At 45.1% G+C, this 17,205-nt stretch overlaps 1 protein-coding gene across 1 annotated transcript; it reads right to left on the bottom strand.

The window, feature by feature from the left end:
• Positions 1-211: 211 nt before the first annotated feature.
• Positions 212-1,473, bottom strand: WFDC10A (WAP four-disulfide core domain 10A). Its single transcript, XM_036900949.2, has 2 exons — positions 1,339-1,473; positions 212-427 (listed from the first exon to the last, which is right to left on the bottom strand). Exons 1-2 carry the CDS (start codon positions 1,427-1,429, stop codon positions 279-281), a joined length of 240 nt encoding a protein of 79 aa, XP_036756844.1. The 5' UTR covers positions 1,430-1,473; the 3' UTR covers positions 212-278.
• Positions 1,474-17,205: the final 15,732 nt, after the last annotated feature.

Genomic DNA, 17,205 nt, shown 5'->3' with positions numbered 1-17,205 from the left:
CACAGGGGAGGGTGACAAGCAGAGAGACCAGAGACCTGGACCCAGAAGGTGGGGGCACCCTGGGCCTCTGTGATCAGAGCACTGGGAGAAACCAGGCAGGTCCTGGGGCATTTGTTCTCATTTATTTGCCAGGAACGAGTAGTTCAGACAGTGGGGCAAGTGGCACTCCTGCAGACATCCTTGAGCGTGAGACCTGAGGTCCTCGTGCCTGGTGGCGGGCACTGTCCCTGAACAGAGGGTCAGGGGAGCAGGATGCCCCTGCCCGGCTCCTCTCCATCTCACAGGAGGCTCATGCAAACGTTCCCGCAGAAGGTGGAACAGCAGATGTTATTTGCTTGACACTCTTGGTGATACTCACACCTGCGTCTGCACATGTATATGTTGGTGGGCTTCTCGCACACCTTGATGTCTGTGGGTAGCTGTGTTCCTGAAACAGACCAGAAGCAGGGTCAGAGGAACCAGGCCCCTAGAGAGGACCCCTCTCGGGCTTATAGCCTCCTCCAGGACCCGGACACGGTCCCACCCACCACTCCTGGACCTCTTGGGTCCCTTTCTGCCCCTCACCAAAGCCTGGTGATCGGCAGGATCTTAACTCTTACTGCCCCCCTCCTTCCCACCTAGCCCTCGATGCCGGGTCCCCCAGGACCCTCTCCTTACTCTTGCTGCCGGGACCCTGCTTCCCATTATCGTGCCCTTGGCGGAGACACCTCCATAGAGTCAACACTGACCCTGAGAGCTCCACGAAGTCAGAGGCACCCTGCACACCGTCCCCTACTCTCCAGAATCAGGGGGTCCGCAGGGGAAGGTGAGCTTGGCCCTCTGCCCTGTCTCTCCTCCCTCACTGTCACTGTCTCCAGCACATCTGCCCCTTCCCAGCAAACAGCAATTTCCGTATTTCCCCTCCACTGCCACCATCCTGGCCCCTGTGATGATAACTTACCTTGGCCTTGTGCCCCCCAAATCTGCTTCCCCAGTGGCCCTTCATCCTACACCCACTCCCATGCGTGTCTGGATGTTTATCTGTCGCATGTGTGCATAGATCAAAGAATAGCTGTTTTGTTTTCCCATGTGGTTCTCAGCCCCGCTGTTCCTTTCATTACCGTGTAGCCCATCTGTCTCTGGATTTGGGGAATGGAGAAGAGAGAGGTGTAGGTCCCCCTCCCACCCATCACAATTCCCAGGCCTGGGGGAAGGGGCTGGGGCCATGGTTTGGGAGCGCCCGAGTCTTCAGTGCTGTGGTCAGAGCAGGACGCGCGACGGGCTCCAGTCCCAGGCCCCCGGGAACCGGGCACAGCCCTGCTGTCTCCTCCCCATCCTGTCCCCTCGCGCACCACCTACTCTGTGTCCGCCTCTGGCCACGGAACCCTCCCTCGGCCTGTCGCAGCAGCACACAGAGGAGCAGGACGGGCAGCAGGGCCCGCGCTGGCATGACTCTGGCGGGAGAGGTGAGCTCTGCCTGGCACTGACTTCCCTGGAGAGCTGGGTGTGGAGAGGGACAGAGAGAGGGCACTGGTTTACCTGGGCTCCTTCCTGCCTCCCCTGGCCGTGCCAGGGCAGAGCCTGGACTCCTCATTGCCTGCCCTCTGCCCACCCCTCACTGGGGCCTGTTCTCTGGGCAGAGACATCTCTGCTTCTCACATCATGCACCCTCTCCTCTGCAAGGAGAATTTTCTTCCTGAAATATGGAATTTATTTCTGTTTTCTAATTACAAAGTAATTGACAGGGAAAAAGAAGAAAAATATATAATTAAAAAATGATAATCTTGGTGCACAGAATTAATCTATGTGTCATTGTATTATCTTTTCAGTTTCTCTATGTATTTAATAAAACAATCTTTTGTTTTCTCACATTTTGTATCACCCACCTTTGTACCCATCTTGTCCCATCCTGATTGAATCATGTAAATATTTCACAAAACCCTGTTTTCTGTAATTGCACAGGTCTCAATTTAAATGAATACCTATTGTCAAGCATTTGTGTTTTGTTAATCACTGATTATGTAGACTATATCATGTTGCACATTTTTATTCATAAATCCTAGATAATTTTAGTGTAAAGTAGGAGTGGTGGAATTTGTGGGCAAAAGATAAATAGGCATTTAAGTATAAATAAATAAACACACACACATAAAGAGAGAGGATTAGTTTTTCAAATAATAATGTTTAACTCAATAGAGGATGAGTGTGAATTTCCTCACAGCCTGGAAGAAACTGCCGTTTAAATGGGGGAGATTTAGGCAGGGACCAGCCTTCTGTTGTCTAAAAAAATTTGGGTTTTTATAGAGCAGAGGGAGATTCATAGGTTTTGTGCTCAGGCAGATGTGGAATTGAATCCTGATCCTGGAATTCACCAACTTTGTAACACTGGGAAAGTCCTATGACCTCAATGGACTCAGTTTACCCATATTTTCTCGGCACCTCAGCTGTGAGGGTGAGATACAATGACACATATAAATGCCTCCATGGTACCTAACACATAGCAGGTGCTCAGTGTAGTCCATTTAGCTTGTGGGGGCCAAAAGCAGGCTGCCTCAAAATGTGCCATGTTGGCATATTGATTTTTTTAAAATGTTAAAAAAACAAAACTCAGCGAAGTAAATGTGAAGATCTAATTGGCTTTATTAAGTGATTCCTGAACCAGGCCGCCCCCTGTAGCAAGCAGAAAAATGCTCCAAAGGTCTACAGAAAGGGAGAGGTTTTTAAAGGCAGGGCAATGAAGTCATAACCAGGAAAATAAGGATTATTTTGGGTGAGGTGACCTTCATCTGGGGACAAGAGGGTTTTTTGAGGGGAATGGAGAGGACATACGTCACTGATTACCCTATCGGTGCTGACCAGAAAATTCCTGACTCCATTTCTGGGGGAGGTTAAAACTGCATTTAAATTAGGTATTAAACCCCGGTTTGGTGACTTTGCCTAACAGAAGTGACACCATATTGGGCTTGTGTCTTTCTTTTTAACAGAATTAAAGTGACTTAAAAAACAGCCAGTGTAAGAAAAACACTCTGATCCTCTGACTTTGTCTCCAGAAAGCAGGGAACAAATCTCTCAGGAGAAAGGTACCCTCTTGGTACCAGGGGGTAAAGAGACATCCTTATCACAGAGAGGGAATTCGGGGTGGAGAAGGCTGTATTAACAAATGTTGTCACTTTTTACTAATTTACTATCCAAGCCCAAATGCTGTTTAGAATCCCTAATGAATTGAAGGTCACAAACACAAGTTTTCTGTGTCCTGTCAATTCCTCACAGATTTATTGTTTTTTTGCCTAAAAAATATAAGAGCTGCCTGCCTTAGTCATTGTTTTAGATCTCAATTTTATTATTGGGACTCCGTGCACACGTAATTAAACTTTGCAGTTTTTTTTCCTCCTGTTAATCTGTCTCATGTTGATTTGGCTCTTAGCTTGGCTAGAAGTGCCTACAAGGGCAGAGGAAAAATTTTCCTCCCTACAGTCTGCTTCCCAATCTTCCTTCCCAACCACCCCCAGCACGGCCAAGGGATCAGAAGAGCTCTTTCACCTTTTGCTTAGGTTGAGTGTAAGACCTGCCCTGAAGGCGGAATCTCGGAAGAGAAACCTTTTGGGCTGGGATTTGGGAGACTTGTGTGCTTATCCAAAGGGAACCATCCATTCTATGGGAAATGGTGGCGGAGTCAGGAGTAGATATTAGGAACTCAAATCAGCCATTCCAAATACTGGCCACGAATGATCTCTACTTCCTTAAAGGACAGAAAACGTGCTGAAGTTGTCTGGTTTTATGGAATGAAGAGGTGAATTCTGAGTCACGGGTCTATTCCTGGTCTATGAGGTTGATCGTCAATTACTCTACCTCTTCCTTCGACTTAAATTATTCTTCCTGCCAACAGGTTCCACCACCTACTCGCTTAGGGACGCCCCAGCTCTTCCCTTTCTGCTCCTTTCTCACTGGCCTCGCCCTCTCTACCTGTTCCCAGTGACTCTGGGGCTAGGAGCTGTAGCTACACAGTGTCTCCTCTTTCCTCAATTTTTGGGTGGGATAGTTTTACTCAAAGACGCACAGTCCCCACTCTTACCATGTACAGGCTTCCCTATCCAAAAGGTATCCCTAGGTGATGCTTAACTTTCCATCATCAGCCATTTTTTCTTTGGAGACTGGATCCCTTTAAAAATGCAAATACTATATGATCTCACCTGTATGTGGAATAAAAAACAAAACCAAAAACACCTCATAGACACGGAGAACAGATTGGTGGTTGCCAGTGGTGGGGGGTGAGGGTGGTGGGTGGCTGGGCAAAATGGGTGCTGGCAGTAAAAAGGTACAGATTTCCAGTTATAAAATAAATAAGTCCTGGGGTTGTAATGTACAGTGTGTGGTGACTATACAGTTAATAACACTGTACTGTATATTTGACCGTTGCTGAGAGAGTAGATCTTAGTAGTTCTCATCACAAGAAAAAAAATCATAGCTACATCGTGATGGACGTTAGCCAGACTTATTGTGATTATTTCAATACACACAAATGCTGAATCATTATGCTGTACACCTGAAACTAATGTTATATGTTAATTGTATCTCACTTAAAGAATGCAAATATCTGTGGAATAAGCAATCACTAGGATTTATGGAGAGCTTGGGAACAGAGACCATGAGAGCAGACACCAATAACCCAGTCTTACAGTGTTAGAAGAAAACATATAGACACACTATAGATAAAAAATATGTGAGTGTGTATTATATATACATATATGCATAATATATACATGTACATAATATATGTTTATATATACATATGTAATATATGAAAAGAGATAGAGCTGTTGTCCTAAGTTCTATGCAGCTTTCTGTATAGATGGATGATGTCACACTTCAATTAGCAAAGGAGAATCAGTGCAGAGAGGGGTAGGACCTTAAATAGCATTCACAGCAAGTCAAAGGAAAACATACACAGACTGTCTTCACTCCCTACTTACAGATGGACTCAGATGCATAAGATAAAGATTCTCCACGTGGGTCTGGTAGGGGTGGCCAGGACTGCAGCCCAGGTACACACCGTGCCTTCTGGCTTCGCAGGAGATACAGGATCAAAGGAAATCCTATACTTCTGGGCGGGTGAGTATCAAAGACAGAATCTGTGATATGCCAACATGCAGTTCCTGGGCAGAGTTTAAAAGATCTGCTGTGATCTAAATCACCGTAAAGTGGTAGGTCTCTGAACTTTGTTTTTCTGCTCTTCTGCCCCCTGTTCCAAACCACAGCATCCCCCACATCCCCAGGTCAGAAGGGACCAGATAAAAGAGCTGTCAGCCAGTGGCTGCCAACACTCCACTCAGACACCTTTGAGGTAGGTGGGGGTAGGGTCTTGAGGCGTGAGCTTTTCTCTGTAGCTTGCTTGGATGAGTTCCCTGTGCAGGTGCTGTCAACACTCTTCAGTGAGATTCTTGTCTCTGCTGTTCAAATAAGAACATTGAGAGGTGGCCTGAGCTGCCTGAAGTCCCATAGCTAAAAAGGGCAGAGATAGAGAAAGATACTCCTGACTCTGAATCCAGTATTCTCTCTTCGTTAACATTATCTGGAAAGCCCAGATCCTGAATTTGGTGGGGGAAGCAGTGGTTCTGTGTCTTTGTGATGCCTATGGACCTTTTCATTGTTCTACACTCTATCTCAAGATGGCCAAAGAATTCACCCAGAACTCTGCCTATGAGCAGTACCCAGCCTGGGCTTGATGATTCTCTTCTCTGGGGTCATTTAGTGCACCTGAGGCATGCCAAGAAGGGCGCTGGGCATCCCCAGGATCCTGAACACCCTGTAAGGAAAATAAAGAATTCAGAAACTGGACTAAGATTAAGGCCTTTAAAATGAACAGATCTCAAAGCCCTGGAAAACTGGGATCTAGAATGATATTTTGAATACAAATAAACAGCTTCACAGAACCCATTGTTTGGATTTATTGTGTTTCTGTTACAGTGTGCCAATTTTCCTCCTTCTGTGTGCAAGAGCAGGTGCCAGGAATCCAGGGACCCCCACTCCCCAGTCCATGCCCACCTTCACCTAGTTGCCACGTGCCTCTCAACCCCACCTGTAAGTGGATAACAGAGTGTCTGCACTGCTCTTCTTTCCTGCTGTAGGCTGGTGCCTTCCGAGGATCAGGACGACACTCGCAGCCAGGCTCAGACGCTGGGCATTGTGCCATTGCTAGCTGGCTTTCCTGTGGAGAAACTGTGAGTGCCTTACCGGGTTTCTGAAAGCCTGCCGTGCTCAGAGATGGTCCTCCTCTGGCCTGAAGCTTCCCCGGTTAAGTTATATCCTTTGGTGTAAATATTGCCCAATGGTAATTGAAGTCCCACTGCCTTAACTTAGCAATTTTCCCTCATCAAGCCATGTCGAGACAAGCTGGCAGGGACATGAGTTCTGAAAATGTGGATTTGGAAGCAGATGGAGAACAGATATACGCATTTAAGAGCAGGAGCTCCGAAGATCTGATCTTTTGCATTTCAAGGGCTTCTTTCCTCCTTTTCTCTCCATAATGACCTTTTCTCGCTCCTGTGTCTCACAGTTTCCTAAATTCAAATTGCCTCAAAGTCAATGCATCGGTGATTCATATGTCTAAAACTTGCATTTTTTTCCCAACTACTAAGTCTCACATGTTCTGAGAGGAGAAGGAGTTTTCAAAGCCCCCTTTGAAAAATTTTGCACCTTTTAAATTCTTTCTAGTGCTACACTAGCTTTTGAGCAGAGAATTTTGACTGGTTTGAGTACAGCAGTGTTTCTCAGTAGAACTCTGTGCGATGATGTGCTTTCCCTCTGTCTGAGCTGACCAGTGTGACAGCCGCTAGTTTCAGGTGGCTGTTTAATGCTTGAAATGACTGGAAACCGCATTTGTAACGTACCTTAGCACAGGTGGCTAGCGGCTACTGTACTGGACAGAGCAGAGGGGTCTTTCCTGTTGGGTTGAAAACTTCTGAACAAATATAAAGACTTTGAGGGCAAGGGACAATCAATGTCCTGTTACTATGTAATTCATAATATCAGAATTTTACTCTCTTCATGGCCTCTTATTTTCCTTGCTATTTGGTTTCAGGAGGTAAAGCAGCAGATAAAGAATGAAGGGGTCAGATGGGAGAGGGCTGGGAATTTTGATGGTAATTAAGGCTCCCCATCCGTGTTCCAACCCCCCTCACTCCTCACTGGCAGCTGTTAGTGGCTATTTCATCTTCTGCTTTGTTGTTTCTCCTCAACATTTACTGCCATTTATGTATTCCTTATTATTTTGTTTAACTAGAATGTCAGCTCTATGAATGTAAGGATTTTTGTCTATTTTAAATAGACTTAAAGAAGTTTTCATTTCCTGGCTTAAAGAAGTTTTCATTTCCTGGCTAGTAAAGGGAGAAGGACCAATAAGACGGGGCAGGAAAGTTCTTACACAACAGACTTCGTGCTTTTGGTATTTCCATGGGAAACTTCAAGGGTTCAAATGGCATCTGGCCATTAACAAGCAGATATTCTCAAACTGCAGCCCTCTTCTCTGGGACTACAGACCCCTTTAGCCAGATTCCCCACCCTTTAGAGCCTTCAGTCATGACTCAAGTCTATGGTGTCCCCACAAATTTCTGGGGATACTTAGCAAGCTCTATGCCCAATATCCACAAAGCCTTTTCTCTCTAGTCAGAATTAGAAGGCAGCATTTCTGCTTCCCCATGCAAAGCTGTCTGTCACTCGAATCTCCTTCAAAAGCCTCTCTGCAACCGCTCCAATTTGGACCATCAATGGAGAGGAAAGTTGTACGGGTTCCCTGACCAGTTCTTGGCCATTGTCTTTCCCCAAGTCCCACTGAGTAACGCATCACTTTGGAAATCACAGTACCCTTTGTTTTAGGGTTAAAACTTCCATTATATCATTCTGCCACATATATTCTTAAGTAACAAATCAAGGCACTCAGCATGTTCTGTTGTTGCAATTATATAAAAACAGTGACTATGACCTCAGGAGTTACACATACACTGGTTATCTCTGGGGGGGTGGAATTACTAATGCTTACCCATTTCCTCTTTGTACTTTTTGTTCTTTTAAAAATTATACAGGCTGAAGCTGTGTTGCTTTTTCATCAGAAAAAAAAGCAATGCATTTTTTTTATTAAGGTATCATCGATATACAATCTTATGAAGGTTTCATATGAGCAACATTGTGGTTACTACATTCACCCATATTATCAAGTCCCCCCTACCCCAACAATGCATTTTTTAAAGAAATCATTTTGCAAAGGAAGCAGTGTGTAATGTGAGATGAGGAAGAAGCCCAGGGAAGCCAAATGTTAGCTTGGAATGCATGCTGTTAGGTGCCAGAGGTGAAAAGTAGGAGAAAGAAAAACATAGTATTCACAAGTTCTTTCTCTCTCTTTCCTACCCTGTTCTCCTTTGCCCCTGTTCTATCTCAGCAGCATTAGGAGAAGACCCATCTTCTGCCAGAACATCACCCAAACACGGAGAGAGTCTGCCATGAGGCCCTGGGCTCCCCTACTCATCACGGTGGTCTCTGGGGTTGCAATGGAAGGCTTCTGGAGAAAACCTTCCTGTACGTGGTGTGGCCAGGGAGGAGGGTGCTCTGTCCAGGCCTGGGCTGTGTGGTGTAACTGACTCGGGGCCCACATTTCTAGGACCACCCTTTAAAGGATCAGAACCCTCCTTAAAGCAGTGAAAGATTAGGCCGGATGTCCCCAATCTGGCAAGCCTCCCAGCTCTGAAAGCAGCAATGGGTGTAGGGAAAGGGAACACAGCTCTTGTTCCCATTCCATAAGCTGGCAGAAAAAACAGTATTTTCCAAGGTGCGACCACCTGGGGTAGGAGAAACACCACACAGAGCTTCCTTCCCTCTGAGCCCCTATTTTCAGAATTTCTGGCCTTGATCTGAGGGAGCCTTTGATGAACACTGAAAGGGTAATGTTCAGCGCACTCAGTTAGTTTGAGGGAAGAATCTTTTAGAATATGAGCAAATGCAAAGGGCAAATAAGGGCTCCTACGAGTCATATTGTGAGGCCATTTGAGGAGAAAATTGGGATAATGAAGGGTCTGAGAAGGAGGTTTGTGGGCCAGTGAAGATGCGGACTCCGGGGAGAGACTGTTTAGGTGGTATCAGCAGGGAAGCAAATAAAAAAGGGGGAAAAGAAGGTTCCTGTGCTCCCTCAGCTCAGTTTTCCATCCTACATTCTGGGTATGGAGATTGGAGCTAGAGAATGTTACAGGCCTGAAATGTGCGGTTAAATGAGAAAGACTTGGGGAGGTGGTATCATACATGGCAAAGTTGTCCTGGGTCCTGTCTTTAGGGAACGTGGTAAGGGCCTGAAGGCCTGCAGTGTGGTGGGGACTTGTGCAAACAGGGAAGCCGTGACATGCAAGGATGGTTTCCTGTGAAAAAACAGTGGCTAGAATTCACAGAAGGGATTGTCTTGAAAGGCAGAGAAATATTTTGCTTGTGGCTTGGAGCTCAGGTTCCAGGGCTCAGGAATTAAGCTTGAGAAGGGTTTCTTCTCCAACTTGTGGATGAATGGACCCTGCTGACATCTACCATCTCAGTTCCAGCTGAAAGAAGAGAAACTGAACAGTGCTGGGTACAGCCTCCTCTTAAGTATTGTAGGAAGAGGTGCACTAAATCCCAGGGGTGTTTACAGCTAAATTACACGTGCTGCTGGACCTACTGTGGAAACATCTGCCTGGACAATGAGTAAGTTGGCTGGGGTGGGAAGGCCGGACCAAAACATGCCTCCTTACTGCTGCTCATCCTCATTTAAAGCTGCGACCTGCAGCAGAAGACAGCACACGCCCAAATCCTGGCCAAAGGAACAGGCGGCACGCGGCAATGGCCTCCTAACTCCACACCTAGGCTGCTGCTGTGACGCAAAGCACGATGCCAACATGGGGCCTATACTCTTCCTTTAACTCTCACTGAGTTCCCCCAGAACATCGTATCTCCTTTGTCCAAGGCCTCAGTTACTGCCTCTAATCTGGCCCCTCCATTGGTCCCTTGCCTCAGCTAGGCCCAGCAAGACTCAGTTTCCACCAGTGTGCTCAGCTGGCAAATCTCTTGGGAGAAAGTCCTTAAAAGTGGGTAATTCCTGATCTTACAGAAAGAATTCCTGTTCCCCTTTAACTGGGGCCAAGGGTGTTATTAAGTTGGGTATAGATGCTTCCCAGAATCCCCCGACTTTTAACCACTTAACTTTTCTCTTCCAGAGAGCCCGGTAAGTCCATGCTAAACCCTGTGTTCTAGCTGGCCCACCACTGGTGTGGCCTGGAGGATGACTATGTGGTCTAAGAAGAGTGCTGCCTGACTCCCTTTTGGGGTACCCCCTTGCTGCAGCTGGGAACCTCTCTGTCTTCTCTTTGACCTCTCCATCCTGAGGAGCCTCAAGTCTTTGCCAAATAAACTGACACACCAACTTGAGGGCTGTGCATGCTTTTGTACCCCATAGTCATTCCCACCCCGCCATGCCTCCTCAGCTAGATCTATGCAATAGTCAGGTGGGCTGAAGGCTAGAGTCAAAATAGAGGTTTATTAAAAAACCATAGCATTAACACGGTAAAAGTGTATTCTCGTTCACAGTACACTTCACTGAAGGTCACCTTTGCCATGATTCAAGGACCCTGGATCCTTCCATCTATGGCCCCACCATCTCCCAAGGCCTCCTCTGTACCCAGCCAGCAGATGAGAAAAGAAAGATGGCATGGAGGCTCATGTAGGAGGTTTTTAAGGGTCAGGCCTAGAAGCAGAGTTTATTATTTCTATGCACATTCTATTTGCCACAATATATTCATTTGTCATTAGCATTGTTAAAAAGAAAGACACAGTATCAGTGATGCTTTAATAATAATAAAAAAGAAAGACACAGGCCCAACCTGGGGTCACTTCTGCTGGGCCAAGTCACCAAACAGGACTTAATACCTAACCTAATCGCAGTTTCAACCTCCTCCAAAAATGCAGCCAGTCGGGAATTTCCTGGTTGTCACTGACAAGGGATGCACGTGCCGTCTCCATCCCCCAGAGAAGATGAGGTCATCCGCCTGATGAGAACCCTTGGCCCTGCCTCCTCTCACACACACAGATACCATTGGAATGTGTACAGGATCCTTAGGACACTAACTAGATGCATCCATGCCACAATGCCCGACGTACTGGTAAATGCAAGCTCTTTCCTGAGTAGGAAAAGCATTTGAGATGTCTCCAAATGCAGGGGCTTTATAGGAGTTTATCAGAGCACACTGATGGGCTGTTCTCAGGCCACGGGCCTCAGTAAGACTAGGAGTAAAAACTCTACCTTTCTTAAATACAGCAGTCGTGTTGATTTCAGTTGACAGTATCTTGAAGATCATTTTTAAAATATAGCTTCCCCTGAATGAGATCATAGAGTACCTACTGTGTATCCTGGCCTGTGCCTCTTCCTGACCCACAAGACAACATTTTCTCCCTTAGATGGATGAGCCAGCACATCACATTTACCACAGCCCACGGAAAGGTTCAGGCCGGGACATAGCAGAGACCAAGGCCAAGCAAGGGACCAGGGCCTAAAGAACACTGGTCAGCACCTTAGAACTCAGTGTATGAAAGGGACAATGGCTCAGGGACTCAGGTGACCTCCTTCAGCTCAAGAGGGCATAAAATTAAAGCCAGTTTTGTTCCCTAAAATGCTCTTGAGTAAGGCCGGATAGCACTGGACTAATTCACAGCAGCACTTGGCAAACCTGGAGAAATCTTAGTGAAGCCTTGCGTGATAGCTTTGAATTCCCAAATATCTTCAAAGTTGATAGGCAAGGTTAGCTACGAAACAAAGAGCTCCCTTCAGGCTCCATCGTTATCTCTAGCTGTAGTACTGTATGTCCAAGATATTTTACTGGGACTGATTAGATTTGACATTAAATGACAGACCACTTCAAATCCACAACATTCAGACAATCCAGCATTGGGGGAGAATGTTCCTGTGCTCCTCTGGAGTCCCACCTAACACAATCATATTTCCAAGGTAAAACAGTTCATAGCCACCCCTCCCCTTCTCTTTCTATGTAAGCCACTGGAACTTAGCCCGGGCCCCAGGTGAGTAGTTGCTTAAATTTTGAGATTTGACTTTTTTTTCTTATTAAATTGTTATTATTTTTATTTAAGTACATGCCTTATTATTTTCTCCCTTTGAACATTTGAAGGAATTTTATTCATTTCATTTGGGGCATTGCAAAAAGCCAGGCATTCTTAGGAGGACAGCTAGTTGATTGACAATCAGAGTATCAGAATCATACACTTGTCATGAGACACTGGTGGTAAGGGGACAGCGCCAAAGAATGCACCCACAGGGGACACAGCTCACCTTAAGCATCCAGTAAGTAGTTACTTTTCTTCCGTGGGGCCTCCTAAAGTTCTCCAGCCTCCTGTCCCGGTGTCCGGGCTGTATACCACAGCCACTACAGTGTCAGTGAGGTTTCCCTGCACCACCACAGCGGTACTTCACTTCCTCCGGGATTAGAGACCCTGTTTCCTACATCCCATCTCTCCCTCTTTCTTAAGGACCTCATTTTGGTAACATATACCTAAGGAGCTTCCTGAGAGAGATGACTTGAGATATAATTACGATACGCTTTTTGAGATCTTTTCTGCCTTCACTGTACCCTTATATTAAGATATAGTTTGGCTGGTAGATGAGTTTGGATTAATTTTGACTACATTATAATAGCAACAATCACTAAAAAAGTAGATAATGGCTTAAACAAGAGAGGTGAATTTTTTAAAATTATTTTTATTTTTATATCATCAATCTACAATTACATGAAGAACATTGTATTTACTAGGCTCTCCCCTTCACCAAGTCCCCCCCACAAACCCCATTACAGTCACTGTCCATCAGCATAGTAAGATGCTGTAGAATCACTACTTGTCTAAGAGAGGTGAATTTTTAAGCACGTGTAAGATTCAGGTTTTAGGCATCCAGAGCAAGTCTGATTTCACCACAAAGCCCTGGAAGATCCGGGCTCTGTCACTGTCCTTGGTAGGATGCGTCCATTTTCAGGGGCATCTCATGATCCACAAGGACTAAGCAAGATATTAGATATTCTCCTCACCCAAGAATAAAATTCAGACAGATTAAAAAGTTCAACTGATGTCAGAAAATTTAAGCTGTAGCAAAACTAGAGGAAAATAGAACAGACTGTTCCTTAAAACTGGGGGAGGAAGGACCCTGTGGCATTGTGTGTAGCATTTTTGAAGTATTAACAGTTACTGCTTTTCTTTCTCTCCAAGTCCTTTTTTCCTATCAAGCCCTTTTACCGTGTAACTAGGACACAAGGCTGAGGCTGATTTCACCAGGAAGAAGAGATCACAGAAAAAAATCAGTGGGGACAGACACTCACGTTCCTGGATTTGAGGGCCAAAATAGTTTTGAAAGCTATTCCTAGTACTTGAGAGAAGAGCTGTTTTTCAGTTTTTGTCCTGTGTTAGCAAAGGCTAAGACATGCCTCTGGCCATCCAGAGAATGGAGTCCATACTGTAAACCTTAGAGTTAAGCTCAAGTACTATAACAACAGTTTTTGTCCACTGCAAAAGGTATAAACATCTGACCAGCTGGTGGGAAGAACACTGGAGGGCTGGCTTAGAGAGAAACAGAAACTTCCAGATAGGTTTGGAAATTTCAAAACAGGGTATTTGAATATGAATGTGTTTGTTTTCTATTGCTTCTGTGACAACTCACCGTAAATGCAGTGGCTTAAACAACACAAATTGTTATCTTACAGTTCTATAGGTCAGCAGTGTGATGGGGGTCTCAGCTGATTAAAATCTAGGTGTCAGCAGGGCTGCATTCCTATAGCTTCTTCCCTATGTGGGAGGATCCACTACTTTTCTGATTGAGATTGTTGGCCGAACTCAGTTCCTTGAAGTTATAGGACAGGAATCTCCCTTTCCTTGCTGGCTGTCAGCTGAGGGCTGTTTTCAACTTCTAGAGGCCACCCACTTTCCTTGGCCTGTGGCTCTGTGCATCTTTACAGTCAGCAATGGTGAGCTCAGCCCTTCTCAAGATTCAACCCTCTCCTCCTCTGCCTCACCTCTCTTTCACCACAGCCAGGAAACATTCCCTGCTTTTAATGACTCGTGATTCCATTGGACCCACTTAGCTCCCCATCTCAAGGTCTCTACCCTTGATCACATCTATAAAGCCTCCTTTACAACATAAGGCAACATTTTCAGAGTCTGGGGGTTAAGACCTGGGCATCTTTAGAGGGCCCATCATTCTGTTTACCTCTGCTTATACTTAAAAACCTCACTACAATGATTTAAAAGAAAAAAAAATTAGTACACGAGGTCAAAGAGAACAGTAGAGACAACAGTAAATAGCCATTTCAAGAAATTGGAAGCTGGAAAGTAAAGGATAATTAGTAAATATCTTACCAGATTGGAAAAGATAAGACCAAATTGCCTGGAGAATATGTCTCTATTTGTGCACGTTTTGGGTGGGGGTAGGGGGAGGACCAGAAAGCCAGCTGATTTAAGCCAAAGAACCCCAAAAAGTGCAGCCATCAAGTGCCTCTGAAGGTGCGGATGTGGATGTGGTTGAAAAGAGGTTGTTTTGAAAGTCTGTTAAATAATCCGTTAATAGTTTTTTGTTGGTTGGCTTTATTGGATGTGTGTAAATTAAACAGCCTTTCCCCAGTCCCTAAATCTCCTGTAACTGTAACCAGATAGCCAGGCAGGAAAAGGGTTAATGGAGAACCTAGAGCGAAAGATAATATTCTCCCCTGAGTTGGTTCCCAGAACCGCAGGTCAGAGACAGTTACAGCCACTTCCAACTGTTACCAGCAAACCTCCTCCGGCTGCTACCTGGAGTTCCCCTCCCTGTTGCCAGGGTCTGAGAGTTTGGGCCAATCTCAACCCCACTTTTTACACCAATCAGAACTGGACTGAGTTTCCACCTTGTTTGCATAATCCACATGCTGATCACAACTGTACTGAGTTTTCACTTTATTTGAGTAGGGGACCGAGGTGAGAACTGATTTGTGCCAATGAAACAGCAACCCTGTGCTCAGTTCAGGAAGACACCACTTTGGGAGCCATCCCCAGTGTCCTCCTTACCTGTTGCATATAATAAAGTTTTCTTTTTTACAGCCTGGCTCAGTGGAGTTTTACGAGCTGTTGACAGTCACCAAGAGCTGACACTCACCCAAGAGGCAAACCCCTTGTGAGCCCCTTGTGTTCGGCTGCAAAACTATTTCAGACTCTTGAAAATTCAGCTTCTTTACAGAAAATTTCCTTCCTCCATTGCATTCTTTTTGAGATATTTGAAGATATTTTAACACTCTGATGTATCAACCTACTGATTGATTCCTTCCAACAGCAACTGTACTTTTCAATCTATTTATGACATATTTCTCTAGCATTCAAAAATATTATGTCATGCTCCTATGACTCCCTATGGCTTTCTAAAACCTACAAAACTTTCAGTATTTATTTTCTTATGCACAGAAATCACAGTGCATGAAAACATGCATGTGGCCAAGCTTATGTCTTTTAAACGTCATCATACTCAGTATGCTGAATACTTAAAATTTCTCTTTTAATATTGGGTGCTTTTCTAATCCTCTTTGGCTAATGCACTTTATTCAGGAGGCTTTTGTTTTTACTAAGATATTTTCACTTAGTAATGTGGGGAAGGTGATATCAATAGTGCATAATATGTTTAAACACTGTGAACATAAACTCAACTGAAGTGTGTCTGCAGTGACTACACATCCTCTTGTCTGGATTCACAGATAAACAGTTTTGCATCAGGCAGTCAAACTGTTACTCCTAACCTCTCCATGCATCCCAACTCGGATGTTTTTTGTTTCAGCAGTGTGATGCAATTTCTCTGCTACATTCCGGCACCTCCACAAAGGCTCTCTCGCCTGAGTGATTGTCTAGAGCCTGGACTGCGACTGAGAGGGGCCTAGAGCCAGTTTATGGGCCACGTCAGGGTCCCATGCCAGAACCAAACTCTGTATGCCTATCACCCAAACTACAGGTGAGGTTCCTCCCGGTACTGGACCCCACAGCTCCCATAGGGAATCCACAAAGCTCCCGCTTTGTCTGAGGATGGATGGGTGCCACGTTATTGTTGTGTGTGGGGGGGATTCAAGCAGGGGAGTCTTTAGTTATCTTGCTAATGTCACTCCTTAAAATTACTTTAATGGAATTGAGGGATATGAAGTTCATCTATTTATAAATAAATAAATAAGAAATTTTAAATAAGTGTGCTTTAAAAAGGAAATGTGCTGATCTCATTTAGGAGCTAATTATTGTGAAACCCAGAAAATCTTGGGGAGATTCAGACTTAGAAAAATTTGTTTCACTTCAAGTTTTGTGATCGATTTTTTAAAACTCTCTGATGATTTAAAATTTTTAATTCACTTACATTTACTGATATTCTTTAATGACTTTAAAAACACAATAAAATCCAATAAATATGGATATATAGTTTTTTAATTTGGGAGATTAGCTTAACACTATCTTCCATGAAAGATACATGACACTAGTATTTAGGCCATGGATAACTGATAATACCTTATTATTTTCCTTGTACTTTTCTATGTTTTCCAAATTTCTAACATAGAAAATCATAAAGCCATGAAGAATTCACTTCTGCAGTGAGACGAGTATGAAGCGTAAGAGAAAAAGTGCCTGACGGTCCACCAGTGCCCCGCCGAGATGCGGTGGACGGCAGGAGAGGAGGCAGAAGCAGATGGGGCGGTGAGACCGGCCACGTGGCCTCCCAGCTCCCACCCTGCAGCTCTTCTCTACCCAGCAAGACCCGATCAAACCCTGGGCACCCTGCCAGGCTCACGCTCAGACATCCACAGTCAGCACCATGAAGTGGTTGGTTCTCCAGTTGCTGATGCTGGACTAAGTGGTGATCCTGCCAGTCTCAGGAAAAGAAAGAGTTGAGTCTCTAGTAGAATTTCCAGCATACAGTAGACATTCTGACTGGGCTTCCAGATAAAGAACGGGTAGAAAGCAAAAGGACTGTCCCCAGGCCTGCTGTGAAGAGGAGACAGGGGCTGGCACCTACAAAAGCTTTGTTTCCTCTTTTCAGCCGGGATCCCCAAGGAAAGCTGAATTTAGTTTAGTTCTTGAGCTTAGGGGTCTCCTGATACTACAAGTAACACGATGTTTTTAGGTGTGTGGTGGGCATGGAGGCGGCTGTATGATGTTTCTGTCCAGGAAGGC

The sequence above is a fragment of the Manis pentadactyla genome, chromosome 5 (assembly GCF_030020395.1).
Source record: "Manis pentadactyla isolate mManPen7 chromosome 5, mManPen7.hap1, whole genome shotgun sequence".
NCBI lineage: Eukaryota > Metazoa > Chordata > Mammalia > Pholidota > Manidae > Manis > Manis pentadactyla.
Note: the sequence above shows the minus strand (reverse complement) of the source record. Positions and strands in the feature narration are given on the sequence as shown.

Coding starts and splice junctions, on each gene's coding strand:
- WFDC10A (XM_036900949.2), bottom strand. CDS start 1,429: ATGCCAGCGCGGGCCCTGCTGCCCGTCCTGCTCCTCTGTGTGCTGCTG. Junction 428..1,338: donor TGGCCAGAGGCGGACACAGA/GTAGGTGGTGCG, acceptor GGTCTGTTTCAG/GAACACAGCTACCCACAGAC.